The 11,783-nt window shown below is 36.2% G+C and overlaps 6 protein-coding genes across 6 annotated transcripts; 3 read left to right on the forward strand and 3 right to left on the reverse strand. All coding sequences in view use genetic code 12, as the record gives it.

Annotated features, from left to right (window-relative positions):
• Nucleotides 1–1,445: 1,445 nt before the first annotated feature.
• Nucleotides 1,446–2,957, forward strand: DJP1 (Djp1p; the record flags this gene model as incomplete). Its single annotated transcript, XM_002548959.1, has 1 exon — nucleotides 1,446–2,957. The coding sequence occupies one exon, from the start codon at nucleotides 1,446–1,448 to the stop codon at nucleotides 2,955–2,957; it is 1,512 nt and encodes a 503-aa protein (XP_002549005.1).
• Nucleotides 2,958–3,301: 344 nt separating this feature from the next.
• On the forward strand, nucleotides 3,302–5,176 carry LKH1 (bifunctional aminopeptidase/epoxide hydrolase; the record flags this gene model as incomplete). The annotated part of the gene is made up of 1 exon (XM_002548960.1): nucleotides 3,302–5,176. The coding sequence occupies one exon, from the start codon at nucleotides 3,302–3,304 to the stop codon at nucleotides 5,174–5,176; it is 1,875 nt and encodes a 624-aa protein (XP_002549006.1).
• Nucleotides 5,177–5,395: 219 nt separating this feature from the next.
• CTRG_03304 (uncharacterized protein) lies at nucleotides 5,396–5,923 on the forward strand (the record flags this gene model as incomplete). Its single annotated transcript, XM_002548961.1, has 1 exon — nucleotides 5,396–5,923. One exon carries the CDS (start codon nucleotides 5,396–5,398, stop codon nucleotides 5,921–5,923), a length of 528 nt encoding a protein of 175 aa, XP_002549007.1.
• A 241-nt stretch (nucleotides 5,924–6,164) lies between these two features.
• On the reverse strand, nucleotides 6,165–6,770 carry SNL1 (Snl1p; the record flags this gene model as incomplete). The annotated part of the gene is made up of 1 exon (XM_002548962.1): nucleotides 6,165–6,770. The coding sequence occupies one exon, from the start codon at nucleotides 6,768–6,770 to the stop codon at nucleotides 6,165–6,167; it is 606 nt and encodes a 201-aa protein (XP_002549008.1).
• Nucleotides 6,771–7,480: 710 nt separating this feature from the next.
• CTRG_03306 (uncharacterized protein) lies at nucleotides 7,481–9,067 on the reverse strand (the record flags this gene model as incomplete). The annotated part of the gene is made up of 1 exon (XM_002548963.1): nucleotides 7,481–9,067. One exon carries the CDS (start codon nucleotides 9,065–9,067, stop codon nucleotides 7,481–7,483), a length of 1,587 nt encoding a protein of 528 aa, XP_002549009.1.
• A 379-nt stretch (nucleotides 9,068–9,446) lies between these two features.
• Nucleotides 9,447–11,549, reverse strand: CTRG_03307 (glycine-rich domain-containing protein; the record flags this gene model as incomplete). The annotated part of the gene is made up of 1 exon (XM_002548964.1): nucleotides 9,447–11,549. One exon carries the CDS (start codon nucleotides 11,547–11,549, stop codon nucleotides 9,447–9,449), a length of 2,103 nt encoding a protein of 700 aa, XP_002549010.1.
• Between the last annotated feature and the right edge of the window lie 234 nt (nucleotides 11,550–11,783).

The raw sequence follows: 11,783 nt of genomic DNA on the forward strand, positions 1-11,783 counted from the left end.
AACCTATAAAAATATCCCAGAAAAAGTCAACTATAAAAGGAAAACAAATTTACTTTCAAAAAAAATCTTTTTTATACCACTTTCTTTTTCTTTTCTTTTCTTGTTTCAACAACAATTAATATCAATCACTTTATATATGATATCAATTTTAGCAAGTGTGTATCAATTGATGTCTGTTTTATTTATGGCTGCAAATACTAACTTCTATGTAAGAAACTGCAATCCATTATATCCATAACAAGTTTACCAAGAATCAAAGGTTATGTGTTCTCCATCAGTTGTTGTTATATGTTCCCTCACTATTTGTTGCTTGTGTCACTTGGTTAAGTCATTGAGAAGAAAGTCAACAACTGATTGCTCCTTTAGTATGATGCACAAACATAAGAAGAACCTTCCAAATAAGATAGTAACTTGGGAACACATGTTATCTTGAACCTTGTAAAGGGATCAACATATACACAAAGGGACGATGTTGATTAGTGAAAGTTCTTCAAAAGATAGTGACTGGTCATCACTATCTTTAAAAGCTACTCATCGGGATAGGTTAGTTGAATATCCCGATAAGTAGTAGTGGTGGTTTAGTACAAACCGCACTTGTAGAGGACCAGGGAGAGGACAGTCGACCAGTCCCCTTCCCTCCTGGTTCATCCTCTATCTATTCCCCCTTGGGTCAGTAGGGGGACGCGATATGGTTGCTCAAGCAGAGGGCCATAGACGGGCTGGGTCGGCCCCACATACATATGTGGGCCCAGTTCGTCCCTCTCCTTTTACTTAGGAGAGGTGGTAAGTGGAGGGGAGGAGCCAACCCGTCATCATTTGGTTCTTCCCACCCCTTCCACATTTGACATGTAGTACAGGGTCATAGCAATAAATCATGTGATTAAACTGAAATATACATTAGTCAAATCTAACACTCCATTCTATATGTTGCTAATGAAACTGGAGTTACCACTCAATCTTGCAGAAGTTCCCCCAGTTGGTACGTATTATTTGATAAAAGTGAAAGGTGAATTACAAAGCTTTCTATTTACTTCGGTAGCCTTAAATAAGAGACTCAGGAAAGTGAACAAAATTAATATCTTAGTTCTATAAGTTGTGTAGTACTAGTGAACTAATCACAAGTATAATATTATTTGCAATTGCAGTCAATTTGAACTTCATTTCGTTAGTAACAATCTTAGCTAGTTGTGCGATAACCAAATGGACTGCATATAACACTCCTATCAGAAATATTCAAACGAAGAAAGAAGGCAAAAAAAAAAACACACACACACTTCACGAATATCAAACAAAAAAATTTCATAGATACAAGAATTCCTGTTAACAACTATTTGGGAAAAGGGCAAAAAAAAAAAATTACATACACCAAGTTTGTTTGTTAATAGACTAAGAGTACTTTATTTTTTTTGGTTTTCATTCTTAATTAACTACTTATTAAATCAGTCATGGTTGTTGATACCACATATTACGATTTATTAAACATTGAAACGACAGCAACTTCGCTTGAAATCAAAAAAGCATATCGTAAAGCAGCAATTAGATTACATCCTGATAAGAATCCCGACGATCCAGATGCAGCTGCAAAATTTCAAGAAGTTGGAGAAGCTTATCAAGTATTGAGTGATGATTCATTGAGAGCCAAATATGATAAATTTGGTAAACAGGAATCAATTCCACAAGAAGGTTTTGAAGATCCGGCCGAGTTTTTTTCAATGATTTTTGGTGGCGAGGCATTTAAAGATTGGATTGGTGAATTAAGTTTATTGCTGGAATTGTCTAAATCTGCAGAATTGTCTGGATATGGAGAAGAAGGTAATGAGAAACAAGAGACTAATACAGATGATAAACAAGATGGCAAGGCATCCACCTCACAATCTGAAACTGAACACACTACCGTACAACAAGAAGAATCTAAGGTTAACTCAACATCAGGTGAAACACTTTATTTAGCACATGAATCACATACAGGAAACGAACTTAGTCAAAAGGAAGCAGAAGAGAAGAAACGTAAAGAAGAACTTGAGAAATTTGAAGAAGAATGTAGAATTAAAAAACTCGAGACTAGAAAAGAATTGAGTGACAAGTTGATAAATAAAGTATCTTTGTTCACAGAAACTGATATGAAAGACGATGTTGTTGAATCATTTAAGGCAAAGATAAGATACGAAGCTGAATCACTTAAGATGGAAAGTTTTGGGTTGGAAATTTTACATACAATTGGGCATATTTATAAGACTAAATCAAAAATCTTTTTAAAAAATCAAACATTTTTTGGATGGGGTGGATTCTGGACCTCCGTAAAGGAAAAAGGTGGAGTTGTCAAAGATACATTTAAAACTGTTTCAGCCGCATTAGATGCTCAAAGGACATTGGAAGAATATACCCAAATGCAACAAGATAACGAGTATCATGCCAAAAAGGAAGCTGAAGAAGAGGAAGCTAAGAAGAAAGCCAATGAAGAAGTTACTAAATTGGAACATGAATTAGAACAAGTTAAGAAAGAACAAGAAGAAGCCAGAGCCCAAGAGCAACAACATCAACAAGAAGAAGAAGGCAAGTCATCCACTGCAGATGGCGAGACTACAGATAAGAAAGAAGAAGTCAAAGAACCTGCTAAACATAGTGCGGAAGATTTGGCTGAAATGGAAAAGTATCTTATGGGCAAAGTTTTGGCAGCTGCATGGAACGGCTCTAAGTTTGAAATTCAAGGTACTGTACGTGGTGTTTGTGATAATATTTTGGACGACAAAGAAGTTCCACTTGAAACAAGAATAGCTCGTGCAAAGGCACTCAAACTAATAGGTGAAGTGTTTGTTTCAATTACAAGAACCGAAGATGAAGCAGAAGAGGCAAGAGTTTTCGAAGAATTGGTTGCTGAAGCTAGTAAGAAAAGAGAAAAGAAGAAGAAAACCGAACCTCAACCAGAAGAATCCGAAACAAACAAGCCATCTGAATAGGCAAATATTATTAATTAAACAATTAATCGAACAAAATATTCTGATAATTATTGTTTTCACTTTCAATTGATATTGTAGAAATATTCACAAAATCTTGATGTTACGGCAATTTTTAATGATGTTTCTGCCGAAAGACCGTTGCCGCGTAAATGGGCGGAGTTGGTTTCGACCGTTTTTGTTTTAGTTTCGGATTTTGATCTTTTTTTTTTCCTTGTCTCTCTCAGGGCACTCGTCCATGTCCAACAGTCAGACGACTCTCGCTAGATATAAAAAAAAGATGTATCCCCCAACAGAACTCCACGTTTTTCTTTTCATTTATTAACCAGATCTATTAACCTATCACAATGGCTAGAGAGATTGTTGAGAATATCAAGAAACGTTTCCATGAGTTAGACCCATGTACTAACTCCAATTACTCCAAATTCAAAGTTGTCAACACTGATTTGACATTAACTGTGTCATTTGAAACCAAAACTTTAACTGGTAAAGTTATTTATGATTTGATCAACTTGGAAGATTCCAAAGAAGTTATTTTAGATACCTCTGTATTGGATATAAATGAAGTTAAAGTTAATGGTACCAAAGTTGATTTTGAATTGAAACCTGTTAAGGCACCATATGGTTCTCCATTGGTTATTCCAGTCCAAGGCAAAGATTTGAAAGTTGAAATTGATTTCAAAACTACTGATAAATGTACAGCCATTCAATTTATTCAAGGTGATACTGGTCCATATGTTTTTTCCCAATGTCAAGCTATTCATGCTAGAAGTTTATTCCCATGTTTTGATACCCCAGCTGTTAAATCCCCATATAAATTCACTGGTCATTCTCCAGCTGTTGTCACCATGTCTGGTAGACCTCAAAAAAGTGACCAGCCAAACACTTATTTCTTTGATCAACCAATTCCAATTCCTTCATATTTAGTTTCTATTACTTCAGGTAATTTACTTAAAGCTCCAATTGGACCAAGATCAGACGTGTATAGTGAAGAACCAAATTTGAAGAAATGTCAATGGGAATTTGAAAAAGATATGGAAAACTATATTCAAATTGCTGAAAGCATTGTATTTGATTATGAATGGTCAAGATTTGATTCATTGGTCTTACCTTCAAGTTTCCCATATGGTGGTATGGAAATTCCAAACATGACTCAATTGACTCCAACTTTAATCAGCGGAGATCGTACTCAAACTAAAGTCATGGCTCATGAATTGGCTCATTCCTGGTCTGGTAATTTAGTTACCAACAGCTCTTGGGAACATTTCTGGTTGAATGAAGGCTGGACTGTCTATTTGGAAAGAAGAATCGTTGGTGCCATTGCCGCTGGTGAAGCTAGAAGGGATGGCAAGAAGGATGCTGAAAAATACGGTGAACAGGTACGACATTTCGACATGATCAATGGGTGGAATGAATTGACTGAAACCTGTGAAACTTTTAATGAAAAGTACACCAAATTGGTATGGGACTTGGAAAATGGAGATCCAGATGATTCATTTTCCAAAATTCCTTATGAAAAAGGTTCATTCTTTTTGTTCCATTTGGAAACCAAATTAGGAGGTGTGGAAGAATTCAACCCATTTATCAAGTACTATTTCAACAAATACAAGTATCAATCATTGACTACAGCTGATTTTGTTGACACATTATACGACTTTTACGAACCAAGAGGTAAGAAAGATGTATTGGATAACATTGACTGGGAAACTTGGTTATTTGTTTCAGGTCTCCCAGAAAAACCAGATCTTGATGTTACTTTAGCCACTCAAGTTTATAAATTGGTTGATAAATGGGTTGATTATGTTCAAAACGGAACTCAACTTCCAGGTGACGAAACTCAAGAATTTGAAGGTGAACAAGATATGTTATTCTTGGAAACTTTGACTGCTAGATTCAAGACCTTGAACGTTAAACCAGAAACTATTAGAGAATTCGCAAAGATTTACGCCAAGTATGGTGAAAGTAACAACGGTGAAATTATTTCTCGTTGGAATGAATTGTTAATTTCTTTTGGTAAATACTCTTCCGATGACGAATTGGTTCAAAAATTTGCTGCTTGGCTTGGAACTATTGGTCGTATGAAATATGTTAGACCAGGTTATGTTCTTTTGAAAAATGGCGTCAGCCGTGAATTTGCTGTTGAGACTTTCAAGAAATTTGAACACACATACCACCCAATCTGTAAGACCATGGTTAAGAAAGATTTAGGTTTAGATAAATAGTTGCATTAACAAAATATCAGTATACGTAATTAGTAATGCCAGTACAATGTTCTCACATACAATTTATCTGGATATTTTGTATCTTGTCCACCTACAGTGTCATACTATTCTCCAAAAAAATAGTGTGGCGCCAGATCAATTTGCGGCACCAAATATAAAACTCCCACCCCAATTATTCCTGATTTATTCAACTTTCTTTACTGTACCCCCAGATCAATAATGGAATACGTTACCAATTTACCAAAGGACGACCCTTCAGTTGCCACTACATCTATCCATGGATTGAAATACACTCACCCTGTGAAATACTACGACTTTCATGTTTATTACTATGCTCATAAACCCGAAACAGTGAAAGAAGCTAAAGATTTATTGAATAAATTGATTGCTAATTTCCCAGAGGATTCTGCTAATGGTTCAATAATTGTGAAACAACTACCAGATGATAAAGTAATTGGACCTCATAGTTCTCAATTTTGGGAAGCTGATGTTTTAAGACCAGAAGTTTTTATTAAAGTACTTAGTTGGTTTCAATTAAATCATGGCAAATTAAGTGTTTTAATTCATCCCCAAACTGGAGATGATTATAAAGATCATTCAGATTATGCTTTATGGTTAGGAACACCTGTTCCTATTTTCACCAGTGTATTTGGTGAACCAAATGCTGGTATTCCGGAATTTGGGGTTCGTGGTGGTAAACGGATATCACCGGATGACTTCGATAACCATAAGACAATCTTGGAATAAAAGAGATAATATTGAATAATTTATTTGTATATTACACTAGAAATACGACATATAGAAATAAACGGGGAAAGATGTTGTTTGTGTATTATCTTAAAAGAAAACAAAATAAAAAACGTAAGAATACTTTTTAAACTTGTTTTTTTTTTTGTTAAAAAAAAATTATTTGCATTATTATATGTTGGTTCCATGTCCACCTTGAATTTCATTCATTCATTCATTGATTTTCTTTACATAATCTGAATTAAGCTTTGATTTCTTTCTTGAATTTATCTAATCTCTTTTGATGATCTTGAATAAATTTGATGACTTTTTTTCTGTTATCTCTCAAGATTTCATTTCCACTGACATCAATTGCATCCAACTTCAACAATTCTTTCAACAACATTTCTTCAAAATAATTGAACTTGATTTCGATATCTTCTGAAGATAATGTTTTGTATGTTTCTATGAATTTGTCAATTTCTGGGACATATTCCAGTTCAACGAAATCCAAAATTTCTTGAATTTGTTTATTTGACTTTTGAGCTTTAGTCAATTTCTTTTTAGACTTCTTCTTTGGGGTTTCATGATGTTGCTTACCATTGCCACCAAGTAATTTACCAAATATTAACAAAGTGGTCAAAATAACCAATGTTACAGATACAGTAATTGGAGATACTTTAAGATTCTTGAAATCATTAATGACATCTTCTGGTTTGATGGATTTGAAATATTCAATATGTGGCTGTAATTCATCATATGAGGTTGGAATTTTAGATTTGATTAAGTCGATATATTCGGTGACTTGTTCCAAATTGGTTGGTATCTTAGACTTGATTTCATCAAATTGATAAGCTGCTTCTTCCATGATATGTGATCCGATTGAACTGGTATAGAATAGGTTTGTGGAAATGCTATGTGTGTCAAACTGAATTTTATCTTCAATTTTTTTTTTCCTCTCTCTTTTCCTTCCGCTTTGAATTTTTTTTATTTTTTTTTTTTTTTGTTGATTTTAGTTTTGCTGTTTTTTTATTTTTTTTTTTCCTTGTGAGAAAATTTCATTTCAAATTAATTTTGCTTTGCTTTGCGTTGCTAATTTTTTCTGTCTCTGGCTTCTGTCTTGCTGCCAGATAAGGGGACAACCGATTGTTCTGATAATTTCAGCCGGACCGGACTAGCCATGACTAGACCCTGTAATTCATGAATCGACCACCTCAACTAATCATCAACTATTATCCCTCATCAAGTTTACAATCTGACTCCTTTATAAATACGACATTTACATTTCATTTGTGATAGTTTATGATCAAGTCGTATTCTTTTTTGTTTTGCATCGTTTACATTTGGTTGTAAAACCAAGATGAAATTCTCACAACTCCTTCGCAACAGATATACGTTTTATACATTTCCAATCTTACAATACCTTATATAAAGAAATCACCATTTACTCGGCTACTTGGTTTCAACTCCCCAATCTCTTTAGGTTTGGTGTGTTTCTTCACTGGTGGACCCACTTTCCTGGTCTTGATCTCAGGAACTGGCTCTGTCTTTGGTTGTACCACCTCTGTCTTCTTCTTTTCAGTTTCTCCTTCTCCACCCTTCAGCATCGTCTTTGGTAGTCTTCTCTTTGGACCCTTGGTTCTGGCCTTTGTGGGATGCACAAGCTTTCTCATCACTCGATTGGGTGTCGGCTTTCTTTGCAACCACTTCTTTAGGAACACCCACATCCTTAGTTGGTGATGCTATTGGTCCAGCCTTGTTTCTAGCACTGACGAGCTTCTCCAACTGTGATCTCAACTCAGCCGTGTCCTTATCCTTGTAATTACCCAAGGACCCCGTGGTGGCTGGCCTCTGTAGTTTCTGTGGTGATTTGGCTGCAATCTTGTTAAACTTGTTCTGGAACTCCGGTGGGGGTTCATTGAACGATGACAACGTCTTTGGTTTACGTGGTGGAACTGGACCCGTCTTGAGCTTCTCAAACTTGGACTTGAACTCAGCTTCCTCCTTTGTTTCAAAGACTTTACTATCCTTGATGGCCTTCTTTTCGTTTAACGACACAGGCTTCAACGGTTTCTCGATAGATTTCTTAACTGGAAGAATTGCGGGAACAGGCTTCTCCACAGGTTTAGGAGTAGGAAGAATGGGTTTCTTCTTTGTTGCCTTCAATTCCTTGAACTTGAGTATGAACTCAGCTTCCTCGTCTTCAATGCCACTCTTCTCTTTTGGTTTAACCATGACAGAAGACTTGTTCCCATTCCTGGACTCCGGTGACTGGGGAGTACTGGTGGTGGTCTTAGCCGATGCCAACGACGTGAGCCAATCTGACTTTACCGGTTTGACAGGAGTTGATGGTGCTGCTGGTTGTTGGACTTTGATTGGTTCCAGAAGATTCTTTGGTGGTGGACGAGGACGTGGACGTGGCGGTGGTGTCTGTTTCGTCAATGAGGGTGTTGATGCTGATGCTGATGCTGGTATTGGAGTTGGAGTTGTCTTTTGGGTGGTGTCTCCTGACTTGATCAAGTTTTCAATATCTCTGAATGATCTATGCTGACCCACTGTTGGTCTCGCTGTTTCCAATTCCGGTTTAACACTAGTCGGTTTGGCAGGTTTGGCAGGTGTCTGCTTCGGCATTGGAAACGAAGATTTCCTAGCCACGGGATTCAACAAATTGATTTCCTCAACTTGATACTTTCTTCTAGGCATTGCCGGTGCCTTCTCTTCTTCCTTATCGGTCTTTCTCTTTGGCAATGCTGGTGCATCATCCTCTTGATCTTCCTGTTTCTGCTCCTTGTACTTCCGTCTTGGCAATGGAGGTGGTGCCTTATCATCAGTATCATATTTAGCTGGTCGTTTAGGCAACGCAGGGCCATCTTCCTCTCCCTCCTGTTCTTCTTGTTTAGGAACTTCCTTTTCTGCCATTTTACTTCTGTTGAACTTCAAGTCAGGAATATTGTATCCATAATGTGATTTCCCCAAGGACACGTTGGAAGAACTCATGGACGACTTAATTGGTGAATTACTCCTCAGTCGAAGTTGCAATTCATCGATGTTTCGTTGTAATCTCTGTTGTCTTTCCTGATCCTCTCGTAATTTCTCTTGTGAGAGTTGTGATAGACTGGAGAGAAAAGTGTCGACCTTGTTATCTGAAGGAGAAACATCCGTCATTGCTGTTAATCAGTGGTTGGTTGGTTGGTGGGTTGATGCTGGTGGTGGAAGGATGAAATTCTCACGAGAAATCCAAACCACGGAGGAAAAATTTCTACAAGCAAAAACAAAAACCTCGATTAGGCGCTAGTTACACAAAAACATTTTTGATTCATACAACGACAATATAGAAACTACAGAATATAACAACGATATGCTTACCACTCAATGGTAAATTCTTCAGCAAAGGCTCCGTTAGAAGTACTATCTTTCAACTTTCACATTCATACTAGTTGCTAAGAATTCCAACACTACTCATATACCAGTCAATCAAGCGCAATGTAAGCCGTGCGCAAGGACATCAACATCAAATATATCGATTATGAATTGTCTATGTACATTAAAAGTTAGTATTACTACTGGAACAGCCACCGCTAGTACCAGCACAATTAGAGTTGTTAGCACCACAAACACCACCAATTTCAAAAACAGTTCCCCCATTCGTTGCATTACCACAGGAACCAATCGTCAAATTTGTTCCCACACAAGTAGCACCGCCATTGGAAGAACAAGTTCCCATATTACAACAAGTACCAGCTACACTTGCACACAGGGTAGTAACAGAACTACATAATCCATTACCATAAAAATGAGTATTTGAAATAGGAGCCACTGGAGGGACAACAAATATAAATGGGTAAGAATACATCATGTATGTGTTGTCTGACCAAACAACTGGTCTCTTTTCTCTTCTTGATTTAGCTGCTTCTGTTGGTAACATGATGGAATTATGAGCACTAACATGGGATAATTGACCGTCATATAATGGATGCGATCGAAGCATTTGTTCTTCTTGTCTGTTTTTCTTCTTTGTTTTGAAAAATTTAGTAATTTTGGTTAAACTGTCGGTTCTCTTGGATGTACAATACAAACAGAAACAAATTGAGTAGTTTTCCTTGTATCTTTCTTTGTAAATCTTAGAAGTAGTTGAGAATCCGTCATCCAAGCGTCCTTCCTCTATTTTATCGTCATGATCGATAACTGTATGAATAGCTGAAGTACGACAATCACGAAAATAACCATACATACAAAGCTGATGAGTATGCCACATTAAATCAATATCCAAAGTTGGAACTAATATCAGTTTAATGGTTGGATCGGTTATCATTTCAAAGAATCGTGTATATCTTAAAGCAGACTCGGCTAAACTTTTGTAAATTACCAGTGAATGTAGCCAATCTATTTTATTCATCTTTTCAACAAATCGTTCCTGACGTAAAACACAACCAACTAAATCCTCTCCAATTTCAATACCACCTTGAATAGTCATACTGATTAAATTAAATTGTAGATAATTTCTCAACAATACTCTTTGTCGTGTCAACTGTCGAAGATGCTTGGCTTTGACTGATTTCAAAAGTTCACCAAGATCTTTAGTATCATCCCAACTTTCTTCCACTGCACGAGCAACATCAAAACTAATCAATAATGCTTTTCTATTCTTGAATCTTGGATTGCAAACAACATGAGTGAAATATTTGAATGTACCCTGTAATGGTGTGAAATCGGTAATATCATGTTTCAATTGTAATTTCCGCAATTCATCGTGTGTCCATTTCTCTGGGGTTTTGTGGTAACACTTTGAGTTGTTATGTCCAATATTGACTGCTTCAAAATCTTTATCAGCAAATCCTGTGTTTGAGTCATTTGCAATTGGTAGTGGTTCAGTCATTGGTTCTTTACACATTGGACAATATAACGTGACTAAGTGTTCATACATGGATGCCTTTGAATTATCAAATACCAAATCGTTTGGATCCGTGGTGACTTTTTCTAATACCCTTTTATAATTCATTTGGTATTCTTCTGGCACATTAAACTCAAAAGTCTTGTCATCAATAAACTGATCCAACTTGTGTAATGGTAAAGGGATATTGGCAATATGAAATATCTTATTCTTGACTGAGATATCATAGAAAGATTTTGGGTTTAATAAAAATGCATGCCATACCATGACTACATCCAACGGTGGCATTAGACTATCCACTGTTAGAATGAATTTTTCATGTTTAGATGTTCCATGATCAAATACTTCCTTTTCTTCATTTCCATAATCCCCAACATCTATCGTTTTTAAGGCTGTCAAGAACATGATGAATCTCCTAGCAGCATTAGTCACATATGTTTGCCATTGTTTCACGGAGTATTCATTTAGGACAGTAATATTGGTATCTCCTACAATCTTCTTCTTCAATACTTCAAATGCTTTCAATAACTTAAGGTGAACTATCGCTTCTGGAACTGTGGGAAGAAATTTAGGTGCTGTAACCTTGGAAACATCTACCTCAGGGTCAGTGGGATCGATGACATATCTATAACTTTGAAAATTTTCAAGGGTCGAATAATGCAATACTGACACAAAATCAAGATTTGTGAGAGGAATTGGCTGTTTGTTTAACGGAGCCGATTCACTGAAATAGAAATCCTCTTCTTCCTTTGGCATGATTAATTGAAATCTTCAGATATATCCATCAACAATTTAGAAAGAAAATGATGAATCTTGAAAAAAAAAAAAATTATGAAACATGAAGTAGGTGTTATCAATCAAAGAAAAATTTTTAGTCTAAATTGAACAAAATAGAAATTAAATGCCTGTAATAACAAAAAAGTTACTAAAACGGGTACAGTGATGCCGTCTGATTTAAAAAGAAAATTGCATTAAATTTCTACAGGTTTC

Source organism: Candida tropicalis (assembly GCF_000006335.3).
Source record: "Candida tropicalis MYA-3404 genomic scaffold supercont3.4, whole genome shotgun sequence".
Classification (NCBI taxonomy): Eukaryota; Fungi; Ascomycota; class Pichiomycetes; order Serinales; family Debaryomycetaceae; genus Candida; species Candida tropicalis.